The sequence below is a fragment of the Aspergillus mulundensis genome (assembly GCF_003369625.1).
Source record: "Aspergillus mulundensis strain DSM 5745 chromosome Unknown scaffold_2, whole genome shotgun sequence".
In the NCBI taxonomy this organism is placed as follows: Eukaryota; Fungi; Ascomycota; class Eurotiomycetes; order Eurotiales; family Aspergillaceae; genus Aspergillus; species Aspergillus mulundensis.
Genome location: NW_020797890.1, coordinates 2,281,295 through 2,305,697, shown reverse-complemented (window position 1 = coordinate 2,305,697; position 24,403 = coordinate 2,281,295). Strand labels below are relative to the sequence as shown.

The 24,403-nt window shown below is 45.9% G+C and overlaps 8 protein-coding genes across 8 annotated transcripts; 5 read left to right on the top strand and 3 right to left on the bottom strand.

Annotated features, from left to right (window-relative positions):
• Window positions 1-685: 685 nt before the first annotated feature.
• Window positions 686-2,557, top strand: DSM5745_03406 (rRNA 2'-O-methyltransferase fibrillarin-like protein; the record flags this gene model as incomplete). The annotated part of the gene is made up of 4 exons (XM_026745422.1): window positions 686-908; window positions 970-1,151; window positions 1,200-1,468; window positions 1,516-2,557. The coding sequence occupies 4 exons, from the start codon at window positions 686-688 to the stop codon at window positions 2,555-2,557; spliced, it is 1,716 nt and encodes a 571-aa protein (XP_026606288.1).
• Window positions 2,558-3,663: 1,106 nt separating this feature from the next.
• On the top strand, window positions 3,664-5,849 carry DSM5745_03405 (putative carboxylesterase; the record flags this gene model as incomplete). The annotated part of the gene is made up of 2 exons (XM_026745421.1): window positions 3,664-4,671; window positions 4,725-5,849. 2 exons carry the CDS (start codon window positions 3,664-3,666, stop codon window positions 5,847-5,849), a joined length of 2,133 nt encoding a protein of 710 aa, XP_026606287.1.
• Window positions 5,850-6,967: 1,118 nt separating this feature from the next.
• DSM5745_03404 (Fig1 domain-containing protein) lies at window positions 6,968-7,941 on the bottom strand (the record flags this gene model as incomplete). The annotated part of the gene is made up of 4 exons (XM_026745420.1): window positions 6,968-7,349; window positions 7,401-7,728; window positions 7,789-7,857; window positions 7,914-7,941. The coding sequence occupies 4 exons, from the start codon at window positions 7,939-7,941 to the stop codon at window positions 6,968-6,970; spliced, it is 807 nt and encodes a 268-aa protein (XP_026606286.1).
• Window positions 7,942-8,974: 1,033 nt separating this feature from the next.
• Window positions 8,975-11,284, bottom strand: DSM5745_03403 (putative exonuclease; the record flags this gene model as incomplete). Its single annotated transcript, XM_026745419.1, has 2 exons — window positions 8,975-11,072; window positions 11,127-11,284. The coding sequence occupies 2 exons, from the start codon at window positions 11,282-11,284 to the stop codon at window positions 8,975-8,977; spliced, it is 2,256 nt and encodes a 751-aa protein (XP_026606285.1).
• A 493-nt stretch (window positions 11,285-11,777) lies between these two features.
• Window positions 11,778-12,430, top strand: DSM5745_03402 (translation machinery-associated protein 16; the record flags this gene model as incomplete). Its single annotated transcript, XM_026745418.1, has 3 exons — window positions 11,778-11,946; window positions 12,002-12,086; window positions 12,148-12,430. The coding sequence occupies 3 exons, from the start codon at window positions 11,778-11,780 to the stop codon at window positions 12,428-12,430; spliced, it is 537 nt and encodes a 178-aa protein (XP_026606284.1).
• Window positions 12,431-12,807: 377 nt separating this feature from the next.
• On the top strand, window positions 12,808-14,062 carry DSM5745_03401 (MAM33 family protein; the record flags this gene model as incomplete). The annotated part of the gene is made up of 5 exons (XM_026745417.1): window positions 12,808-13,003; window positions 13,162-13,283; window positions 13,343-13,401; window positions 13,474-13,982; window positions 14,037-14,062. The coding sequence occupies 5 exons, from the start codon at window positions 12,808-12,810 to the stop codon at window positions 14,060-14,062; spliced, it is 912 nt and encodes a 303-aa protein (XP_026606283.1).
• Window positions 14,063-14,549: 487 nt separating this feature from the next.
• Window positions 14,550-16,229, bottom strand: DSM5745_03400 (DNA primase subunit PRI1; the record flags this gene model as incomplete). The annotated part of the gene is made up of 3 exons (XM_026745416.1): window positions 14,550-15,684; window positions 15,747-15,944; window positions 16,000-16,229. 3 exons carry the CDS (start codon window positions 16,227-16,229, stop codon window positions 14,550-14,552), a joined length of 1,563 nt encoding a protein of 520 aa, XP_026606282.1.
• A 1,643-nt stretch (window positions 16,230-17,872) lies between these two features.
• Window positions 17,873-19,415, top strand: cspA (putative cell surface protein; the record flags this gene model as incomplete). Its single annotated transcript, XM_026745415.1, has 2 exons — window positions 17,873-17,965; window positions 18,024-19,415. The coding sequence occupies 2 exons, from the start codon at window positions 17,873-17,875 to the stop codon at window positions 19,413-19,415; spliced, it is 1,485 nt and encodes a 494-aa protein (XP_026606281.1).
• Between the last annotated feature and the right edge of the window lie 4,988 nt (window positions 19,416-24,403).

Sequence of the window (24,403 nt, the reverse complement as noted above, 5' to 3'; positions counted from 1 at the left end):
CCGTCGACGTAGGGAGATCAGGAAGCTTATAGATTTTCGGGCCGTCTGCGTGCTCAAGTTCGTATTTGACCGCGTATACGTCACTCTTGCCTGGACGAGGTGTTAGTACCGAAGGGCTAGAAACGGAGAAGTAGAAGGCTCCATACACAGTGGGCAGTTACGGCGCTGTTCCAGCCAGTTCACGAGGCAAAGAAAGTCAAAGTTCGCATGGTTGCAGGAAACTGCGACGGCGGGTTCTGTGATGGGTTCTAGGCAAATGACGCATGGGTCCGAGACATCTTCCTGCTGCTGCTCCTGCGCTATCTCTTGGAGAGTTCGCTGCAGAATCCGCTGTTGAATCTCGCCATCATCGGTCATCAGTCGGGCACTGCAAGCATGGGGCGGGAGGTCTTCCGGTGGTTGTAAAGGTCAAGAAAATGTGAGGTGGCTGTGACAGCATTACTTTCACCTCCGCAGGGCCGGTCACGTTGCCCGCCTCCGCAACAATTTTCCTTTGGCTAGCAGGAACTCGACTTGGAAGCTGGACCTGCTTTTGACTAACACCCCGGATAGCGCTGCTCCGGATTAAACTTCCGCTTGGAGAAGAGAATACGGAGAGCTTTACTAGGATACTCGACAGCGCTACCATGTCCCTCGGACAATGATCAGAAGGTCTGCCAAGTCGGTTGTCGCTGAAAGCTACGCAATGGCGCGCGGAGCAGCAAATGGGTCTTACGTGGACCACCAGTCTTTATCGCGGACTATTACAGGAATGCGTCGATGGTCTATCATCAACAGAGAGCTACCAGGTAAGGCACCTACTGCGTCTTTTCCGTATGTTGGCGGGGATGTTGCTGACCTTGTTTGCCCGCGACTTCTAGCTCCGCCGCAGGTCAAAGCGATTCACGTCTATGACTTCGACAACACATGTAAGGCTGGAAATTGAGTTTTCCAGGTCCCGAATATTGCCGAGTTAATCCTTTCGCTCAGTGTTCTTAAGTCCCCTTCCGAACCCGCAGCTATGGAATGGTCCGAGCATTGGATTCCTACAAGCCTACGAAAGCTTCGCAAATGGAGGATGGTGGCATGACCCCAACCTTCTGTCTGCCACCGGCGACGGTTTAGAAAAAGAAGAGCCTCGCGCCTGGAAAGGATGGTGGAACGAGCGAATTGTGCGAGTCACATAAACATGCCCTGGGACGTGCACTGATTACGTATAGGTACAACTGGTGGAGTTGAGTATGAAGCAGAAAGATGCAATTACAGTGCTCTTGACCGGTCGCTCAGAAGCTGGGTTCTCTGATATTGTCAAGCGCATTGTCGATAGCAGGAAGCTCGAGTTCGATCTTATTTGCTTGAAGCCCGAGGTTGGGCCAAATGGCCAGCGGTTTTCGTCAACTATGGACTTCAAGCAGAATTTCCTCTCAGACATTATCCTCACCTATGAGAAGGCTGACGAAATCCGCGTCTATGAGGATCGTCCAAAACAGTAAGTTTGAAACTCGCCTGCTGAAAGTTCATTCTAATCCATTACAGTGTGAAGGGATTCCGGGACTTCTTTGAGGCGCTTAACCGGAATTTCCAGACAACAAGCGGTCCTGACTCACGGAAACCTATCAATGCTGAAGTTATCCAGGTTGCTGAAGGGTCTGCGTACCTGTCCCCCGTAATTGAAGCTGCTGAAGTGCAGCGTATGATCAACTCTCACAATGTTGCAACTCGCAACCCAGCGCTGAATATGACAAAATCGCCGTATGGTCGGCTCAGCATAAAGCGAACAACCTACTTCACTGGTTATCTCATCCCAAATGCAGATTCCGACCGCCTAATCCGACAGATATTAAACCCATTGCTGCCCCATGGCTTGGCTGACTCAAATGATCTGAAGTATATGGCTAACAGTATTTTGATCACTCCAAGGCCCGCAAGCCGTTCAATCCTAGACAAGGTTGGCGGTATCGGCAAAAAGCTAAGCTGGGTTGTCACCGGGACTGGCATCTTTGAAAACAGAGTCTGGGCCGCCCGGTTGCAGCCAGTTCCAGGTACAGAGAAATACCATACAGAAAACAGAGTCCCGTTTGTGGTCCTAGCAATACGCAAAGGAGCTCGACCTGTGGATGCTTCAAAGATCCATAATTGGCACCCTGTCCCCAGTGATAGGGCCATTGGGGTTGAGAGTGTCGTGGGCGAAAAGGTCGTCCTACGCATTGAAGAAGATGGCCAAAGTGATGAGCAGTTTATGAATAGGTCTGGCAAGAGACGCCATCAGCAGGAGAGAGACGATGATATTCTCTATCCCAGCCAGAGCAATCCCGAAGGACAGTCTGGTCGTCAGAACCACAACCACCGTGGTAATAACCGCCATGGGCATGATGATGGGCATCGACGAGGAGGCTATCGTGGCCGCGGCCGTGGCGGCGGTGCGCGCGGTCGTGGAAATCCCCGTGGAGGTGGCCGTGGTAGAGCCCGTGGTCGTGAAACTGGCCATCCAGCATACTATAAGTCTCTTGATGATCATTCTGCGATTGAGGGGGGCGGTGGCGGTTATGATGAGAGGCCGGGACCTATGAATTATTAGCTTCTTCAATGTGTTTCTGAATTACATCTGCTCCTTCGGATCTGCCAAGAAGCGTTGAGAGTGGGCGGAGCAAGCTTCTTCATTCCTTGAGCGTTCGTTTTAATATGCTCTGGCTGCCCGGTGCGGCATTCATCTTGAATTTGGTCTCATTACCTACTTTCGGTGTCACCCCAAGCACGATGAAATACAGAGCAAGAATAGAAGTAAAGCGAAATCAAGGCCTTGTACAACTGTGCCATAATCTTCCATTAGTATAGTTGCGTGTTTACTGAACTCAATCACGGGACACCGACACCAATTGCCCCGCCAAGCTTCACTTCTTCCTCCGTCCACCAATGTCACCAACCGTGTGTCTCTCGGACTTTCTTTTCATCGTCCATTATACTCCGTAACATGCGCGGGCTGACTGATTACGGAAACACGGATCAGCACAGTATGTATACTCCGAGTCTCCGGGTCCATCTGGTACTAGTGCCGGTGCTGATTCAAGGGCCGTATACAATTGGCGGACTTGTCCGTCCCTGTCAGAGGCACGCGATCTCCATGATTCGAGCTTGCAAACATTCCTCTTGACGGGCTGAGCAAATGGAGTCCGTCCGGGGCCTCGGATCAAAGTGGTTCTCGAATCCCTTGCTGGCGACTTGACCAGTCCCGCCACAAGGTCTGATCTAAATAATGCGCAGCAAGACATGGCCAACCAAAGCGTCGCTTGAAATACCCTGTTTCACAGAGCGAGCGCAGGTGCTGAACTGTGTCTTGCAACTATCTTCTTGGCAGAATCCTATCGCCCTATTTCTCGCTGACGATTGGGTCCCAAAGTTTAAAGGCCAGCTCAAGTGACTGCCAGCACTAAGGTTAATGCCCTCCCCGCGTTCACCATGTCATGCTGGCTTGCAAGTGTCGCCCTTGGGCCCTGCCTAGAATAAAACAAGGAGGACAAGATGCGGGGAGGTACCCGATATCTAGCTAATATATTGGGGCCCTCACTTTCGACGAATGCGGATAATTGGAATGCTCCCTGCGGCAGTCGAATACCTTTTTATACTGCGAGGCAGGCGACTCCTTCCTGAGCAACTGAGCGAGCATTTGCTCGTGCAATCGCCACTATGATGGTACGCTTACTTGTGGTTGCTGTGTTCAGCTTGCATGCGCATGGATTAGGGTTGTTGCGAGGGGGTTTTGGGCCGGCGGACTTGGATACCGAAGCCCAAGCTCCCCTACACAACTACCGGCTATCTGAGCATGGTCGCGTTGCCAACGAGAAGACGTCACTTACCCTTCTCTACCAGAATAATTTGAACTCGTCCGACGATCAGAATCATGCTGGGGCGATTCTGCTGGACCCTACGGGACAACATGACCTTCGCGATGCATGCGAAGAGATTGGAGAGACCATGATCTCCCTTTCCACAATCATGGAGTACAAAGAAGACTTCCTGAATATATTTTCATACCATTTTTATGTCAGAAACCAGACAGAGAAGATCGAACAAGAGCGGTTCTACATTCGAAATGGGGTGCTGATTGTTAAGGATGGTGATGAGCACTTTGAACATCACCCTTTTCCTTCTCGAAACGTCCAGCTTCCCGTGTTGTGTACGCAATCGAGTAGTGGCGGCGGCGAAAGACGCGACAGGGATGCACAGCGGCAATTGATTCGAGTCAACTCCGAGAGCAACACGTACATAGGTTCCCGAGATCGAAAGTCATTCCGTTTCTTGGGGATCCCATACGCTGACTCTCCGACCCGGTTCTCTTACGCGAAACCGTATTCCGGCAAGTTTCACACTATCGAAGCTACGGAATATGGTCCTAGTTGTGTGCAGTTTGCCGGTGGAAGCGAGAACTGCCTGTACCTCAACATCCAGACACCATATATCCCGAAGAAGAACTCCACGCTTGGTCTGCGGCCCGTGTTATTCTGGATCCATGGTGGTGATTTCACTGCTGGGACAGGTTCGGACCCTGTGACAGATGGTGGAAATCTTGCGTCGCGGGAGGACATAGTCGTCGTGACGTTTAATTATCGACTCTCGACGCTGGGATTTTTAGCGGTTCCAGGGACAGACATCCAAGGGAACTATGGCATTGCAGATCAGCTCCTTGCTCTTGAGGTAATTTGGCCCAGTGACCTGGATATGATCTAAAGCAATGCTAAGATACGCAGTGGACAATCAAACATATCGCTCAATTTGGTGGTGATCCTCGACAAATCACGATAATGGGCGAAGGAGCAGGGGCTAGTTCAGTAAAGGCCCTCTTAAGCTCGCCGCATGCACGGGGCAAATTCCAAGGTGCCATTGCAATGTCAGACGTAAAAGACGGCGTTCATATTGTGCATGTACCCGGCGAAGCGCCAAATAACTCCTACCTAAGCATCTTGGAACTATACCAAACAACCGGCCAGAAGGTTTTTTCCGAGGCCCGCTGCGAGGGCACGACTGAGCAGCAGATATCATGCTTAAGGGAGCTTTCTGCGTTTACCCTTGTCACCTTGCCAACAGTTGCACGCCATGTCGTCCAGGACGGAAAATACATAGACACACCAGGCCTTGACCACGGTGCAGAACATGCAGACATCCCAGTCATGTTCGGCAACACCGTCGATGAAGGCGCTTCTTTCATCCAGTACCCCTCCACCGACATCAAAACCGAACTTGACGGAATCCAGGAACCCCTGGACCTCAGCACAACCCAAGCCCTGAGGATCCTGGACTCGAACCACTTCCCCAGTCCGAACACAGGCAATATAACACTCGACTCCTTCACAATTGCACAACGCATAGCAACAGACGTCAAAGTCCGATGTCCCAATCAAGCCGCTATATATGCAGGCGTCTCATCCGGTAAAATCAAGCCCTCATACTACTACCAAATGCAGCGGACAATGGGCGGAGTCGACCCAAACAATATCGGCGGACCACCACCAACACCAGACTCTCCAAACGGAGACCCCCAACTCCCTTACTTCCGCCTCCACGGCTCAGACCTGCCTTTCGTCTTCGGCAACCTCGACACAATCCGGGACCCATCAGACCTCTACGCCGCGCAGCTTATATCGTCCTATTTCGCGGAATTCGTACGATCCGGACAACCGAATCCTGATGCCAAATACCTGACTGCGCGCGGCTATAAGAGAACACTCAAAGCCCTCCGGGCCTTTGGGCCTTGGGAGCCGGTGCACAACGCTAGCGGCCCAATTCAGATGCTAGACTTCCCTAGTCAGAATGCGCCCTTCCAGGACCTAGAGCAGTGCGAGTTCTTAGGGTTTCCCGATAACGTCTTAGCTTGATTTATTGGCCTTGTACCCTGATATACGGCAATAATGGAGTCAATGTTCGAGATGCCAGTGAGAGAACGATTCTTTCGTCGACTGCAATATTCTGCATTCCTCGAACGTCAACAGAAGCTCGGGTAAGTCCGCTGGCTGCTCCTTCCTGAAGCTTCGCTGGCGGTTGTTGAGCCTTCCCATTATGGATAGATATAAACACATGCCAAGGAAGTTGTGATGGGTGAGGGGGGCCGGTCGCTCCTTCCCGAAACTTCGCTCGCGGTTGTTGTGCCTTCCTATTATGGATAGATATAAACACATGCCAAGGAAGGTGCGATGGGTGAGGAGGGCCGGTCGCTCCTTCCCGATGTCTGAAAGTGGTCGTGCCTGCCTATTCTGAGTAGGAAGGCATGATGGAGCCCGCCGTGCAGTTATCGTCGCCCCTTCTGCCTAGGCGAATGTGTGGTTGAGTGCAAAGGAGGTATAACACGGAGCAAAAAGCCCTACCTACGCACTCTATTTACGACGAATCGTCGCCGAATCGAAGAGACACAGCCCGAATCATTCTTCAGAGTACGGAATACACACTACTAGAAATTCTTAGAGTGATATATACAGCGCAAGAAGTTGGTAGTTGGTCATATCATTGCTGTATCCATATATTTCATTTCGCGCATCCAATCCATATATCATATGTAACCTTAGCCATATCCTGTCCATCCAATCATAAACATAGGTTCCAACCCTTAAGCACCAGATCCTGATTGCCACAACAAAAGGAAAGAACTCTTTATACAACACGGAAAATGGAGTCGATGAGCGTAGATCGCGGGGGGAATGTACATTTGCGATATGGTGAAGGTCAAATAACAAAAAACAAGCATGGTGTATCATGGGTTGATGAAGGTCGAGATCGTAGAGTCGATTAATCTACCCCGATTCGGTCAAGGGTTGATCTCAGTCGATCCGACCATTATCTTTGGTGGAGAAATCGGGGTCTCATAGTATTGTATTATTCATGCGGCGGTCGTAGTATTCGTTGTGTCGAGGTCGTGGAGAAGGGGTATTGTGCGTGCATCGAGTCGAGAGGTGAAAACATAAGAAAAACCAAGAAAAACAAAAGGTCATGCTCCGCCCTTTTAGGGCTCTTCGTCCGTCAGTTGTCTTAACATCCGCAAATTCAGAATCATGACTAGCAGTCCGATTGTCACGACCACCAGCAGGGCGAATCCGAACCAACCCAAAACCATGGCGGAAGTTCCGACGCCGCTCTTGACACTTCCATTCCCTAGGTCTTGCACTATTGTGCTTGCTCCAACAGAGGCTGTATGTTGCCATAGCACTGATACTAGCACGAACACTGCGGCCACGAAGATCAGGGCCAGGGCCACCTGCGATACGGGGCGGGAAGGGAACGGTTTCACTTCGACTTCGGAACCGCTCGCGTCAACCTCCTCGTGCCAGCCAGGAAAGGTTGCGAGGATAATGAAACAGATGAAAGCAAGGATGATGGCGATGATTCTAGGAGGGTTAGTCTCATGAGCCTAGGTCCGGGGGAAAGTGCAAACTCACATTAAGTACGGGAAGACAACCGCATCTTTGAACGTTGACGCAACCCAGACGAGGTTCAGCGGATCTTGATCAAAGTTCAAGATCTCTGCTAATGCGGTTGCGTTGTTGTTGCAGATGTAAGACCCACCGTCCGGTTGAACACAGATGCCAAAATAGCCCACGCGAACCTCCAGCTGGGCACCTCCGACAATATTGGCTGTGGCTGTCACGACCTGAGGATTAACTTGGGCGAGGTCGAAGACCGGATCGTAGCGCTCATAGTACATAGAGATCAGGAAAATTGTGGGCATCTGGGGTGATGATGACGAGCATCCTGCCAGTAACAGCGCTGACGGAGTAGGTTAGTAAGTTGCATGCAAAACGCTGAGAGTGAGGAGTGATAACTCACAGAGAAGAATAATAGTAACGGCAATAATGATCATGAGCACATGGTGATATCCGATCATCGGAATGAACCCTTGCAATCTGTTAGCGGATTTCTGTCGCAATATCAAAGAGAGAGATAACACATACGGGCAAAGCCCCGCGCAAATCTCGGCATCTTGAGTTCCCAACAGCCTCTCGCTGTGTCTATCTTCCTTCGATCCCTTCCCTTGTTGAGCCTCACTTCTCGGAGCCCCGAGAAGGAGTGCCGTTAACCCTACACACTTTGCCCAACGGCTGCGCCCGGTCCTGTCGACCCGAAGGTGAAGATAGTCGGACTTTGTGACCTCGACTGTCGAGTACCGAGTGTTTGACCCCAGACAGTGACAACAGTGGCCCGCTCAAAAGAATGTCGCAAGAGTCGGCGTGGAATGCGGTGGATTAAAGAGATGGGAGGAATGGCGATGGAAGAAGGAATGTACCGAAGTATCTCGTGGAAGGGAAGACTCCGAGCTGTACAGAGTGGTCAGTTATCAATGAATACCAAAGCACCGTCACCCAGAGTCTCAGTGGGACGACAATGGTCTAGACGGGCAATTTGAGAGAGTGGTCTCTGTAAGAGGGAGGAAGATGGAGAGGGAGAGATCGTATCTGGACAAGTCCACAATTGCAGCCCAAATCAGCGAGACTTTCCTGCCACCGAATATTTGCAAAACAAGAGAGCGTCACCAGCGAAGATAGTGGGTGGCTGGGCCATCTGACGGTATACAACTGGATCCTCCACACTAAATCGAGAGGCTGGGCCAACGCCCTTTGTTTACGGGTCGTGGTTCCCCGGTAACCGTCTTCACCGCCTTCTCTTCCTGCCACAGCAGATCGTGCCACAGATCGCGCTAATCGGATTCCGGTTAGCGCCAGGACCGCCCCCGGGTTCCATCTTTAGGCGAAACCCAAACTTTAAGTTGAAATTTGGTCTGAGATCCATGTACGACACCAAGATAGTGCTAATGCTATGTCTTGCCCCAAAGCCATGCTATCGAAGTATGGGATATGTACTCAATACGCCCTCAAAGGCACAAAGCAACCGCCGAGACACCAAACCGTTGACCAATCGATCAAAATATTGAGCTCCTGAGCACCTTCAACTCATCCAAACTCCGTTACACCAATGCATGAAGACCAGGCACTATGATAAACCAACTGGGAATACATTATCTCGTCGTAAAAGAAAACCGTTTGAGATCCAAAGCTGCTAATTGAGATCGGTCAACCGCGGTGTCGGGTGCGCCGTCGTCTTCCTCTTCGCTGTCTGGGACTATGAGATCCTCGCTGCCTTGGCTAGCTGCAGGAGCATGGTTACCAGGGCTCACGCTGGACCTGTTCTCAAATCGGTTTGGGGATCTCCAGATCGAAGGAGAGGCTGGCATGTTATTCAAGGATCGTGATCGGGCTAAAGCGTTCTGGCCCAAGCGTTGCAAGGGGGTGAGACGCTTGGGCTGTTTGGGTGTTCCGGTTCCGCGAAAATCCACCTTGCGCACAGCACTTGCTTCAGTACCGTTCGCGCCTGAGAGATGTGGGTCTGGCCTGGTTCCACCAGCATTGGATTTGAAGGAGTACTTCGAGAGTATTGTCGAGTTTTGCCGCTTGATATGATAGTCAAGCACCTGACTAAATACATGAGGCTCCGAATTGGCGCTGACCGTTTTGGAAGGTGTCACGCTTTCAAGTGCAGTCTGAGTTGTGGGCTCCTCGACCTCCGCTTGCGAGCTGTCGGCGTCGCCCTTGACAGTAGTTGGACCGTCCGTATTCGTCAGTTCCAACTCTTTATTATCGATTTCATCAGTATTAGTCACTGTCTGGGCCTTCTTAGCTGATATTTTCGCTGCCTCACTCGGGTCAGGAAGCTGCGACATGATATCTTCGGCCATATCGTCCGAGAACACGTCCAACGTGGATTTGCGCGCTTTCTTTGGACGATTAAGTTTCTGGCCGCCGCTTGGAGTAGTGTCATTCGAACCGGCTGCAAAGAAGCGACTGCGGGAGTCTGGTGTGTTAACAGGACTGATTTCTTCTGTCTCCGAGCAGAGCCTTTGGCGTTTGCTAGGCTGCAAGGTCGATAGCTTTGAGGCGCGAGCTAGGAACGAAGATCGTTCCGCACTTCTCACGAGCGGACTAGAGACTCGGTTAGATGAATCATTAAGCGTGGCAGACCTAACAACAGACGGGCGAGACGGGGCAGGAGAGGGCTCCCAAGAACTGTTCGCATGATGATGAAGCAGTCGTTGCTGACTCGGAGATGGAGTGAGACTGTTCGGATCCAACTCGGCAAGCGGAACGCGTTTCGGGGTAAAGAATGAATTGATTGGCTTGGACGGTTTCAAATCCGAAAATGAGCCTATGGTTTGCCGTCGGTTAAGAGAAGGAACCGGTTTATTCTGTCCCGAATTCAACGACTTCACCACAAGTCGTAACGGCCCCTTCGATGTCGGGTCTAGGTCACCATTTGCAACCCCCACCGCTGTCTCGGGTTCCATATCATCTCCAATAAACGGAATCTCGTCCAGGTTCACGTTGTTATCCGGCAAAGTCAACGTGACCAGCTTTCCAGCCTTGGGACAAAATACCCTTTGGTAAAGGAAGGTCAGTTCCGCCTGCTTGAAACTCTGCAGGTAATCCGGTGGCACGTGGTGACCGTCAAATTGGAGCATCCGCAGCGCCTTCTCCACGTTTTTATACTTCCGAATGCTGCGATATGCCGTCTTCAGACCGACTCGAGTAATATTAGGCAAATAGTCGCAGCCGCTTAAGATACACATTCGTCTGAAGTCAGCATCTGTCCATCCCACAAAACTGACTTCTCGGCAAGCAGAAAAGTCGGCGCGGTTTATTTCGATCAGGTCTCCATGCTGATCAAGTTTGGACAGCAGGCGTTTGGCCCCGTACACAAGGAGGTCAGAATCTTCCGATATAATGCCGTCGATAATGCCCTGCTGTTCCAGATAGACAAGCTGAGCGTCGGCCTCATATGGCGCGACCACATATGGAATATCCAGTTTCTTCAATTCCTCAATCAACTGCCGAGCCATGAGCGGCGTCACGTCCACAGCCTTCTGGAGTTCTTGATAGGCCTCCGCAGTTCGTCCTTTGCGGAGGAGTTCCATTCCTAGCGATTTACTCTCATGCCGCCTCTGTTGACGATCAATCTCGGTGCCGGATTTGCTAGGCAAGTTGTCCCCATCGAAGACAAGATACGGCTTCACGCCAAAGTAGAGAAGCATACGAACTCGGCCCAGGACGAAGTCGATATGCCTTGGTCTGCGTTAGGAGAGCGCAACCCGATACACAGCCCAGAGGACCACTCACTTTGTCGTCGGCCTATCCAGGACTAGGTCAACCGCACAAGCAACAGTGCCACGATGTAACCACCCATATGCGTCCACCCCCAGGGTTTGTCCGCTGAACTTCTTCAAGTGACATGGTTTCTGGATTGACTTGAGAAGACCATGAAGCCCTAAGAGCATCTTAGTATAGGAAAGCATGGCAAGCTATACAGTCGTCATATTTCACCTTTAATACCCATCGTGAACACCCTGGAAAGACGAGATGCACCTCGTGTTATTCACGAAATCGAGGGAGGCATCAGTAGAGTACCCGGCAAGTGAGACAGGTAGGAATTGAGGCGAATGGCGCAGAATTCACGTCTTCTGAGCAGACACGGGGAGCGAAGCAACCACCCAGGCAGTCATTAGACGACAACGGCCCCGAAAACAAGATTGAAATGCTTGACAACGATCGCCTCTCTTCGTCCCTCCCCAAAACGCGCAAGGACGCGGCGACAGCCTATGTTTCTGATTGGTCGCCTTGACGCGGCTCTCAGATCCACTCCTACCACCGCCTCATGATTCTGCCGGTAAAAAAAAGTATTTCCCCAAAAATCTGAGGGGAAGGAAACAAGATACCATTCCATCGGAGAAGCGGTCTTGGAAATCCTGATACTGTTGGGCTATATTCAATATGCCGAAGTCTTTGCAAAAAGTGCAGAAGCACATATCGAAGAAGCGGGGCGCGATCGAAGCTCTGCACGAGAACAGCAGAGACGCAAAGCTGCTGCGGAGGGCCGGTACGAGAGATGATCGAGTCGCCCGAGTTTCAGCGGCTATGGCGAAGGGCAGACAATCCTACGGTAGGAGATTCGCTGTTTAGCCAGACTTTGGGCAGATGACTGACGTTCGATCTAGTCGACCGCATTCTATATTTCCAAGAATCCATCCCCGAGGGAACAGTATCTCTCTCCGAGAATGACATACCCGACCTTGTCGCCAGGTTCGTCAATTCAGCGCACGATCACGGAGACGTCGAAAATATACTAATGCCTTATGCGCAGATATATCAATCGCAGTGTGCCTGAGATCGAACAATTACAGAGTGAGCGGAGAAAGGGTCGACCGCCTAGCAAGAGGGAGGAAGCCCTGCTTCAGCGAACAGAGGCCGAGAATAAAGAGTTCAAGACAGGATTCTGGATGCCAGACCTTACAGAGGAGGATGTCGTCAGCGCACTCGTGAGGTGGAATGGAAACTGGTCTGGACTCAGCCCTCTGAAGTTCATACGATTAACGAAAGAGGGAGGGAAGCAAGCTTCGACATTCCCACCTAAGGGCTTGTCATGATTCTTATTACTTTTTCTTTCCTTTGATTTGCAAGGTCGTGGACATATTCGAGCATCTCGTGGTATAATGGCGTTATGACAATGCATGCATATCTTTACCATTCATTCATGGTTCAACCATCGGCATCCGTATAGGCGACCACGGGATTAGATAGATCTGCTTAAGGATGTTCCACAGTAAATGGGATATATAAACCAGATGTGATTCTGGTTGAAGTGCAATAGCAGTCTGAAACAGCAGCTCCAGTCTTGGCGCCGCCTATCCTAATTGGGAGGTGTTAACATCATCTGTCCCGAATCTTTTGCCTTCGTTTGTCGTCCTCATACCATCAATAATTTCATTCCATCGCATCGTCCTTTGACAAAATACACCTTACAATGCTTTCTCTACGCACACTCAGCCGCACAGTGCCTCGCACTCTCTCGCGATCCATTGCTACCTCCTCCAGATCCTCCATTCTCCGCCCCGTCTCAAACCTCCCCAAGACTAGCTTCATCCAACCTTCATTGAAGCAGGCCATTCGTCCATCCCAAGCCGCCTTCTCAACGTGCAGGGCTTTCAGACAAGCTGAAGGTAAGTGCAATAAAAAGAATGCAAAATTTTACGTCTTAGAATACACGCCGCGGGAAAATTCATTCCTTCGGCGAGCTTTGACGACAAGCTTTATGAAGCGCAACCCACGCATATCAATCGAATAGCGCTAACAGTGGCATTCTCTTGTCTTCACACAGGCGACGCTGAGCTTGCTGCTAAACTTGAGGATGAGTTGAAGCACGAGAAGTCTTCCGGTCTCGAGGACCTGGAGTCCTCTGTCCAGAACATCCAGTATGTTCTTCAGAACAACTCTTGGGAGGTATGTTGCCGGACTATTGCGCGCTGTCGCATACCGCAAAACCTAATAATGTATTATAGGTCAAGGATATCCCCGGTGAGCAAGAGGTTGTCTTGTCGAAAAAGTTCAACAACGAGGAGTAAGTTACCTATTCTGCGAAATATCTCTTCAACCCACACTATCCAGCTCTTAACACTTCGCTTGTGAATAGGATCCGCCTTACGTTCACCGTTGCGGACCTCCAGAACCTAAGCGAGCACGACGACATAGATGCTCTCACCGATGAGCTAGATTATCAGGGACACCAGCCCGTGAACCAGGGCAGCGGCAACTTCGCTCAGCACCCCGAGGACAGCGTCGCCCCCGCCGACCGTGAGAATGGGGACCTCGAGCCTAGCTTCCCCGCCCGTGTCAACATCACCATCGAGAAGGACGGCAAGGGTGCCCTGCTCATCCAGACCCTCGCTCAGGACGGTCTGTTCCAGGTTGAGGAAGTTTCTTACTTCAACAAGCCTGATTTGGCTCAAGCTGCTACCGCCGAGAAGGACTGGGCCCGCCAGAGCCTGTACGCCGGTCCTCCTTTCGAGAACTTGGACGAGGACCTCCAGACCTACATTGAGCGCTACCTTGAGGAGCGCGGCATCAACGCCGAGCTTGCCAACATGATTCCCGACTACATTCAGGTCAAGGAGCAGAAGGAGTACGTCCGCTGGCTCGAGAGTAAGTGACTTTGCCTACTTGATAATTTGTTCACTATATCTGACGGATTTCTAGACGTCCGCAACTTCGTTTCTGCTTAAGCGCACGAATTACGGACATATTATTCGATACCTCCCATCTCTCTATAGTCGCCCTGCGGACTTTTACTCAACTCCATATTCCGTCACTATCTTGGGCTGCCTTATTCTCTTTGAGCGGGTGATGTTTGGGAAGTGACCAGATGGACATGTATTAATAAAGGAACGAATCAAGAACCAATTGTAATTATGTTGAATATCATTGAAGCCTTGAAACCGTATCGTGTCTTCTCTTACAAACTCCTTGTTAAATATAACGACACGTGGGTAGTCGCCGCAAAGCCGAGAGCATTGATTCCCAAGACACAGGAGAGCTCATCTTTTCCATCAACATTGATCATCCAAAATAGTTATAGACAAATATACTCGAACGCCGTTCTCCAGACCACCAAATACAACCATGATTGAATCCCGCTCAAAGAATGTCAAAGCAAACCAATGGGCCATGTACACACTAGCCGAACGTACAATGTATCGACGTATTCCAGAATCAGAACTCCATACTCTCAGACTTGACCTCCGGCGCGGTCTGCTCGTTGCGCTCTCGCTTCCCGTCGCGCTCCTCCTGGTTAAGACTAGCAATGAACGAACGGAAGTAGTCGATGTACGGCTTCAGGCTCGTCTTCTCATAATCCTGAAGCTTGCGGGAGCCTCCTGCATCAGAAGCGTTTGGAACGCTCCCTTCGCCTTCTGGAACCTCCGCGGCACCATTGCTAGGATGATCCGCATCCCAGGAGTCGATCTCGGAAAGTAGTTGTGTGACGGTAGGTGCAGAAAGAGGGTCGAAGCGCTCGATGTTACGAATGTCGATGGGGACACAGACACGGCCAGTTCCGGGGTGAATAACGAAGGGGCTCTTTAGCAAATGGATCATCTTCTTGCTGACCTCGGAATCGAGGCGTGGATATGTGTATTCGAGGACGATGTCCTGTTTGGCGTCGCGCAGGGTTGCGGGGTTGAGGGTTGAGCTTTTGCCGGTCTTTGCGAGGGCATCGATGTCGGCCCACTTGTTTGTGCTTGAGCGGTCGGGTGCTGATTCCCATTTCCGGCGCAGGGAGTCGTTGAGTCCCTTGTCGGGGAGGAGAGAGAGAAGGCGTTGCGCTTGCTCTGTACTGGCGAAGGTGTCTTGGTCTACTAGCGTTGTTTGTGCAAAGTAGGGTTTTAGGATCTCGAGACTGCGGTTCATATGAGGATGGAGAGGTCGTTTGAGATTGACGCGTTTGCCGCTGCTTGTGCCTCCTCGAATGAGGTCGAGGTAGCCCGCGATGCCCCGGCGGCGGTCGTCGGGAAGAGTTCGCGCGCGGGGATCACAGACCCAGGCGTGAGCTCCACGACGTCCTGAGTAGACCCATAAGATATGTTGAAAACCAAAGTCTTGCCGGAGAGCGGTGTCAACGACTTTGATAGCCATTGTCACAAACGCCCAACACTTCTCGCAAATGTTCGCCTTTGTACAGCAGGTACGGATATCATCATAATCTGTTAAATCGATATCGAACACGAGTTCTTTGGCCAGGGGTTTCAGTTGGCCAGCGCCCAATGTCTTCCTGTCTCGCGGGTTCCTGTTGTATACGGGTCCAATTTCGAAACGGGAGGGGTTCATCTTAAGAATATCTTTTCGGAACCTAATTTATCGTATACAGGTTAGACTTTCGTGGCCATGACAGCAGCTTGCGCGCAAACTCACAGATCCGCGGTTGGGTATGATTGATATCGAAGGTAAGCATCGTTCTGCAGCGTCAAAGCAAACTCTCGGTTTCCGAAGTCAGGAGATGGAACAATTCCATGATTAAGCCATTGAAATAGGTAGCGGAACGGGAACAAGCGTTGATAGAATGCGAGCATAGTTTCTGTATCGACCTGGACAGGCGCTGGTCCTGGCGCTCTATAGACAGCCGAGATTAGAGATTTGTCTCCATCGGACACCAGTGAGAACTTACTCTTCAGTCTTGGTTTCAACGGGTGCGCTCGAGGCTGGAAACTCGTTGTCGTCGTCATCGTCGTCATCGAATAGGTCTTCAAGCTTTACGCCGGCTGTCGTCTTTTCGGCGGCAGCGCCTTCGTTCTTCTGGTCGCCATTGGGAGCATCGGTGGCGGGAGGAGCATCTGGAAGCACTTCATTGTCCTTGTGGGAAGCCGGAGAGCCTTCTGAGGCGACTGAGTGTGGCATTGCGCTGAATTGGTGGTAATGACTGCGAGGTCCTCCTTACACTCTCGTTGCCAGTCACGAAGCAATTAACGCGACCTCATCTCAGAACGCGTCGTGTCGCGCCAAAACTTACGTAAGGAGTGGTAACCCCGAGCCCTAAGTCCGACTCCAAAGCTCGGACTGCCACACGTGATCTTCTATTCGCTCAGCCAATCACGGCCGCAAACGGCCATCGCTTCATCATCGGACGGTTCGGACCCGAGCCTGTTCCATGCAACTGCCAACTACCAACGACCGTCCCTGAATCCTACGCAACTTCTGGTTACTTTCGGGCCCTGCAGGGACGTCCACCTTCCAAGGTTGACAAGTCGCCGTTTGCAGCACGAGGTTTCGGCCTGATGTGCTCCGGGTTTTATGCATGACGCCTACACTTTTTACTTCACATCATGGGCCTATCGGCATTCGTGTTAGCCATCCCACCGTTACCAAGCGCTTGGTTGAACGTACCAATGGATTCCATAATAGCATCGCATAGTCATTTTGCATTGCCCTCTCTTGACCGGGATGCTAATCTTGGGTACAGAGTCAGTCATCGCTGAGTGCCCTAAGTTTCTTGCATTGCTACGAACCCATGCAGTCGCTTGAGATTCGACCTCAGGTACCTGTAGCTACTCATGATCATACAGCACCATATATTCCGGTTCCTGGAGCTAACTAGCACTAGCTTTGTTGCCTCCTCAACCTGGCATGATGAGTGCTTAATCGTACGGTGTCCTCGAGCTTATTTCTCGTTGACGTTGCAGAAAGCTCCCTCTACTAGCCGGTCCCACATTCCTGAGCTGAAGAAAAGCTCTCAATCTGGCTAGCAGCACGAAGTATAATGGTCGACAGTGGCATATGACATAATGGCGATATGGCAATGGCACCTCCTATTTGCCCTTGGCTAGCACAATTATCTGTTGGATATTGTACGTCGTGCCGTTACTACTTATGCCAGATTGCATGGGCAACGGCCTGCATTGCTTGAGATAGCCATAAGCTTCAGGAACAAAGTTACCTATACTCAGGAGGCTCCCTCTGAGCGTCTATTATGGGTAGTGGTACCATCTGGGCTTTCGGTGATTGCCCAGTTCATGACGCCATGATCATGGGCCAGTCCTTCGAGGTCCTCACCTAATGCAGCATATCTGAGATCGAAGTGGATCTTGTGGAGTCTACTCCTCGTCAACCCTAGTACTGGGAAGCTCCAAGGTGTCACTCTCGCCTCTCGGCCCTGAGTGAGCTTCTAAACATTGCAGTCTGCTTCCTCGGTCCAGGCGTTTTCTGTGATCCATGGCACCGGGTGGATTTCGAGAGACTACAGCCAGGCAGAGCAGACTTCGTCCCCAATCAAAAAGACATGAGCCTTTCCCTGAACCACACTTGATGACCCTGTCACTGAATACTACAGTGGCATCATGATTCGATGACGAATAGCCGTTGCCCCTTGCAAGCGGAAATGAGTGTCTCCTCGAGGGATATAAACTGAGATCTTATCCATGCCCTGAGGTCTTTTCCTCCACGCCAGATTGCCTGCAGGTCACTCGCTTCAAGTTCACTCGTTCGTTCAACGTTGCTTTGCTTGCCTATCTTTTACCATCCTCTTGTCCTGAGCATCTTTCAAGATGGTCAACAAGATGGTCAACAAGATCACTGCTGTCCTGGCGCTGGCTGCTCCGGCTTTGGCTGATGTCGCTGACCGGGAGGAGCCTCACTCAGTAAGCCAAATGTCCACCGATGTTCTGTTTAGACAGCCAAGTAACACTTCTTATCTAGGCTTCCGTTCGCACCACCACCTTCACTACCACCAACCACCCTGTCACCACTTCTGTCGTGACTTCTGGAACCAAGACTCTGACAGTCCCCATCACCTTGACCGAGACTATCACCGTTACCACCACCGTCTCTGAGGATGCCACCGAAAGACCTGCGCCCATCGCTACCGGCAACCCGGCCCCGACTGATACTACCGGCGAACCCATTCCCATCCTTCCTACAGGCGTCAGCCCCATCGTTCCTACAGGCGTCAGCCCCATCCTTCCCACAGGCGTCAGCCCCATCCTTCCCACAGGCGTCAGTCCCATCATTCCTACAGGCGTCAGTCCCATCATTCCCACAGGCGTCAGCCCCATCATTCCTACAGGCGTCAGCCCCGTGAACAACGTCACCATCCCTTCCAGCGCTGCTCCGTTCCAGAACAGCACTGCGCCGCCTCTTGTCCCGACCACCCAACCCGTGCCCGTTCCTCCCGGCTCTTTGCCTGCCCCTGTCCAGAACATCACTGCGCCGCCTCTTGTCCCGACCACTCAACCCGTGCCCGTTCCTCCCGGCGCTTCACCTGCTCCTGTCCAGAACGTCACTGCGCCGCCTCTTGTCCCGACCCAACCTGGTCAGCCCGGCGCCACCGCTATCCCTGGTCAGCCCGGCGCCACTGCTATCCCTGGTCAGCCTGGTGCCACTGCTATCCCTGGTCAGCCCGGCGCCACTGCTATTCCTGGTCAGCCTGGCATCCCTGTTACCCCTGGTCAGCCTGGCGCTCCTAGTCAGCCCGGACAGCCTGGACAGCCCGGCGTCCCTGTTACCCCTGGTCAGCCTGGCGCTCCTAGTCAACCCGGTCAGCCTGGCCAGCCTGGCGTCCCTGTTACCCCCGGTCAGCCTGGCGCTCCTAGTCAACCCGGACAGCCTGGACAGCCCGGCGTCCCTGTTACCCCTGGTCAGCCTGGCGCTCCTAGTCAGCCCGGACAGCCCGGGCAGCCCGGCGTCCCTGTTACCCCTGGTCAGCCTGGTGCTCCTAGTCAGCCTGGACAGCCTGGACAGCCCGGCGTCCCTGTTACCCCTGGTCAGCCTGGCGCTCCTAGTCAACCCGGCCAGCCCGGCCAGCCCGGCGTCCCTGTTACCCCTGGTCAGCCTGGCGCTCCTAGTCAACCCGGCCAACCCGGACAGCCCCTTACCACTGCTATCCCCGGTCAGCCTGGCGCTCCTGCTCAGCCTGGTCAACCCAGTGTCCCTGGTCAGCCCGGCGCTCCCAGCGGTGTTTCTCCTGTCTCTCCCCCGGCCCCTCCCACTGGCGTCTCCCCCGCGAGGCCCACGTTCACCGGTGCCGCCGACGTTGCCCGCCCTGCTGCTGGTCTCCTCACTGCTCTCATGGCACTCATGGCTTTCCTCTAAACAATATAAGCAGATCTTTCATTTCGACTCTGTGGCCAAGAGCCATGAAACAGTCTTTTCTTCCTTGTCTTTTGTCTCCTTTAAAATGAGATAATCTGGTGTTTCGGATATTGTGTCTTGTCATTTCTCTCTTTGCTCTTCTTGTACTGCTTCGTTCCTTCGCGAGATTCCTGCTGGTTATGCCAATGCCTGTTGGGACTCGAGTTGTGGGGTTCTAGTTTCCGGTGAGAGCAGACGATGGCTTATATTTAAAACTTCTTTAGCAGTAATAAGTAATAGTAATTTAACGTTTAATAAAAAGGCTAGATTATGCGTTTCTTGGGTCTACCTACCTTTTTGTTGGAATAAAGTAAATCAATCTGTCGAAGAACGAATTCTTGATTTCGCAACTTAGGGTTAGCTCTGGGCAGAGAACAGCTTGGCCCGACTTGTCTGCTGGTCACCCCAGCTAGTTTGGTCACGTGACCTAGCTTTGTAGCTTACCCAAGCTTACTTTTAAACTTTACTTATAACTTTGGTTATAATCTAAATATAATAGCTACTAATATAATAAAGCCTTATACTACTTTTTAAGTAATATAAATATTAATAATTTTATTAAAACTTTATATTAAACTTTTTTTTAACTTTTTTTTACTTTTTTTTACTTTTTTTACTAATAATACTTCCGCTTATTATATTAATTATTAAATTAATAATAAGAATTACTTAAAAACTATTTTATAACTTATTTTTATAGTTAATCCAAGCCTAGGCTGTTTTTAAAAAATATATATAAATTTTAAATAATAAAGTAATTTTTTTAAAGCTAGAGCTAAAGGTAAGTAAGGCTATTATTATTAAAAAGTAAAAGCTAAAAGTACTTTTAAACTACTTTTTAACCCTTACTTTTTAACTTTTTTTAACCTTACATGTATTTTTAAAAAGTATTTTAAAACTAATTATTTATAAAATAATAAAATAACTTATTTTTTTTAGGGGAGCTTTACTACTAGGTTAAAAACTACCTTAATAAAGTAAGTTTTTTTAAGTGCTTATAAAAAGTACTTTTTAACTAATTTAAATAAAATTTAATATTATTAATAGCCTCCGCGGTTACTATGCTAATAAGTATTTTATTATTTATTTTTTTACCTAGGTTTTTAAAAATAAAAAAAATATTAAGGGCCGCCTAAAGGTTAGTAAAATTAAAAAAGCTAAGGGTAAGTTTAGTTATTACTTATAAAAAGTACTTTTTAACTAGTTTTATAAATTTTTATTAATTTATTATTAATAATTAAAAGGCGTGCTAGGCTATAAAGCTAGTTATCTTGCCTTAGTTTTTATTTAAGTAAAATAAAAATATAAGTAAGTTATATTTTTTATTAAAAGTACTTTTTAACTAGTTTTAGTATAACCCTATTATTATAAAAAAAATAGTAAAAAAAAAAAGTTATAAAATTCCTTGTAATACCTACAAGTTAAAAAAAATATTAATTAATAAGTTTTTTTACTTTATTAATTTTAAAAAGTACTTTTTAACTAGTTTTAAAATACTGCTTATAAAAGTAAATTAAGAATTATAACTATTTTAAGCTTTTTAAAAAGCCTAATACTACTAGCTAAAATAATAAAAATAAAAAAAAAGCAGGAAAAAAAAAGAAAACTACTAATATTATTATTATAAAAATTATTTTTTAAGTAGTTTTTTTTATATTTTTTTTTATTTTTTTTTTTAATTTAGCAGGGCGCCTACGGGCATATTTTATATTTTTTACCTTTTTTTTAGCAAGGTGCATATAATATTAATTACTTTAAAAGTAATTTTCTAGTTCCTGGTTTTTTTTATATATAATAAGCTATAATTAAATACCCTAAACTATAATAAACTTTATTTTCTTATAATTAAGTTTAAACTAACTTTAATAACTTTTAAACTAGTTTTATTTTTAGGTGTAGGCCTGTTAAAAACTAGTTATTTTTAAAAAAAAATAAAAAGGTAACTATTATTTTTTTAAATTTAAAGTACTTTTAATTAGGGTTAAACTAGTTTAATTTAGGGTTATAAAAAAAATTAATAAAAGTAAGATTTAAATTAAGCATATAACTTATTATATAAAATACCCTTGGACTATTAAGCTTAATTATTTTAAAAGTATTTTTAATATTACTAAGTAGCTAAAAATTTTTAAAAAATTTATTTACTTGTTTTTAATTAAAAACTTATTTTTAAATTTTTATTATTATATTATACTTGCTAGGCTAAAAAATATGTTTTAAGCTTACTTATTTTTTACTTATTTTATATATTTTGCCTAATAAAAGTAGTTTATTAATAGCCTAAAGTAATTTATTTTTTATATACATGCTATGCTAAAGGTCTTGGTTAGTAAATATATATATTTTTATAATATTTATACTTTAACTAGCTAGTATATTAAAACTTAATTATTATAATATAAAACTATATTAACATGCTATTAAAGCCAAGTAAATAATAAAATTTTATTTTTAAATAAGTAACTAAAGTACTTTTAAAAATATTTAAATTAATTTAGAACTAGTTTTAATTACTAGAATTATTAACCTTTTTTTTGTGAGTCGCGTTTATATACTGCGGTAAGCTTAGGAGAACGTGAATTACTATAATAGGAAAGGCATTATGTATTTATAGTAGAAACTAATTGCTAATTCTTTTAAGTTAGAGTTTGGAGTTAAACTTAGTATTTTATATATTATATAACTAGCCACTGCCTTAACGCGCGGCTAGTTTAGCGCTAAAGTTTTTTTGCCTGGTGGCCTTAGGCCGCTGGATTATATTATTATAATACTACACAGTTATAATACTATAATAGTAATAATAATACTTTTTTTTTTAAGTAATCGCGCCCTCGCGATTCATAAATTTATATTTATATTTTATAAAATATAATTTAAATTATAAATTTTATTAAGTGCTATAAAATAAGCTATTTTTAGGTTTATAAAATATTATAGTTTATATATAATTTATATTTAAAGTTAAGTATAAAAAATTAATTTAATTACCTTACTTTACTTTTAGATTTAAATATAATATTACTGCTTATAATAACTAGGTATAATATTTTAATTTTAATATTAAAGCGCCCTTGCAATCTTTTTTTTTTTTAAGTTTTTTTTATAACTTAATTAAAAATGCCTGCTATAAGTATACATCTTTTTATTATGTTTTTATTACTTTTTTATTATTTAATTATATTCCTGGGGTTAAAATACCCTATATTTACTTTTTTTATATTTTTTAGGCGTTATATTATTTATTTTAGTGGTATTAATCCTGTGTTAATATTATTAGGCCTGTATATTTTATTTTACTTTGCGCTTAGTTTTTATAATAAAGCTTTAAGCTTTAAATAGCTAAATCTCCTTATTTTTACGCTTTTTTTAATGCCTTTAGTAGTTATTTATAATATATGGTTATTTTATTTTAGCTATTAATATATTACCGTGTTAGCCTTTTTTTTACCTTTTTTTTATATTTTACTGCGCACTTGCCTTTTTAATTTAATTAATAAGCTTTTTATATTTAGCCCTTGTTATTTTTATGTTTTTAAAACTATTTTTAATAGTTAAATTAAATATAGTTTACCTTTATTATAGCTTTTATTATACCGCGTGTTTTTAACCCTATTTTTTTTTTAAGGTTTTTTATATTTACCCTTTGCTTTGCGTTTCCCTTGCTTTAATATTTAATATAGTTTTATATTATACTTTAAATACTATTATTAGTAGTTATTTATTTTATTATAGTATTTTATTTTATATTTTTTTATTATAATAGTTAAGCCTTGGTTTTAGCCTTTACTTTTTATTTTATTTTTAGTATATAAAATTATATTTCCCTGCCCTTTACTTGCATATTAATAATTATTAATATACTAGTTATTAAAATAACTTAATTTTAATACTTGCGTGCCCTTATTATTATTATTATTATTATTACCCTTATTACTACCCCTGCTGCCCTTGCTAATAAGGCTTTTATTAATATTTTTTTTTTACCACCCCCGGGCTTTATAGCTTTATTACTTAATTTTTATATTTTATAGTATATTATATATATTATTATTATAGGGCGCTATAATAAAAATATATTTATTATTAATATTATAATAAAAGCCCTTATTTATAACCGCGTGGGGGGTGGGAAGTGCTAGTTTTATTATAATATAAAAAGGGTGCTTTTAAAGTATATAGCTATTAATATTACCCTAGTAGGTAATTAATTATAAGATATTTTTAATATTATTAATATTATATATATAGAAGCTAATAATCTATAAGCTTATAAAAACCTTACTACCTTAAAAATAGCTTATTAAATATTTAAAATAGCTATTAAGTAAATTACCGCGGCTAATAATATACAGGTAATTAATTTTATAAATATTATTATATTTATATTTAACTTTGCTTTACAGGTTAGCGCCCCCTTTAATAAAAATAATAATTTATTATATAAGTTAGTCCCCTTCCCGTAGTGTTATTATATTTTAATTTATTAATTTATTATAATAGTTTTTTTTTAGTTTTTAAACCTTTATTTAGCACTACTTTAATAATTATAGTTTTTTTTTATACTAGTGCAGCTTTAACTACTAAGCATATATTTATATATTTTAGTTTGTATTATATTATATTACTAATTTTTTTATAAATTTTTATTACTTTTAGTGCAGGGTTTACTGCGCTTTAGCGCTTTTAAGGATTTTTATTAAGGTTACTTTTATATTAGGTGTTGGTGTTAGCGCCCTTGTGGGCTTAGTTCTTATTTTATGTATGTTAGGTACTACGCGCCGCGCGGCTTAACTACTTGTTTAAGTTTATTTATTATTTTTTTATTTTTGTTTTATGTTTTTGTTTTTTTTTTTTTATTAAAAGGCCCTGCGGGCGCCGCTAATTAGCAAAAATAATATATTTTTTTTTATAAGTGCGCGTAGGTTATAAATATAAATATTTATATTTAG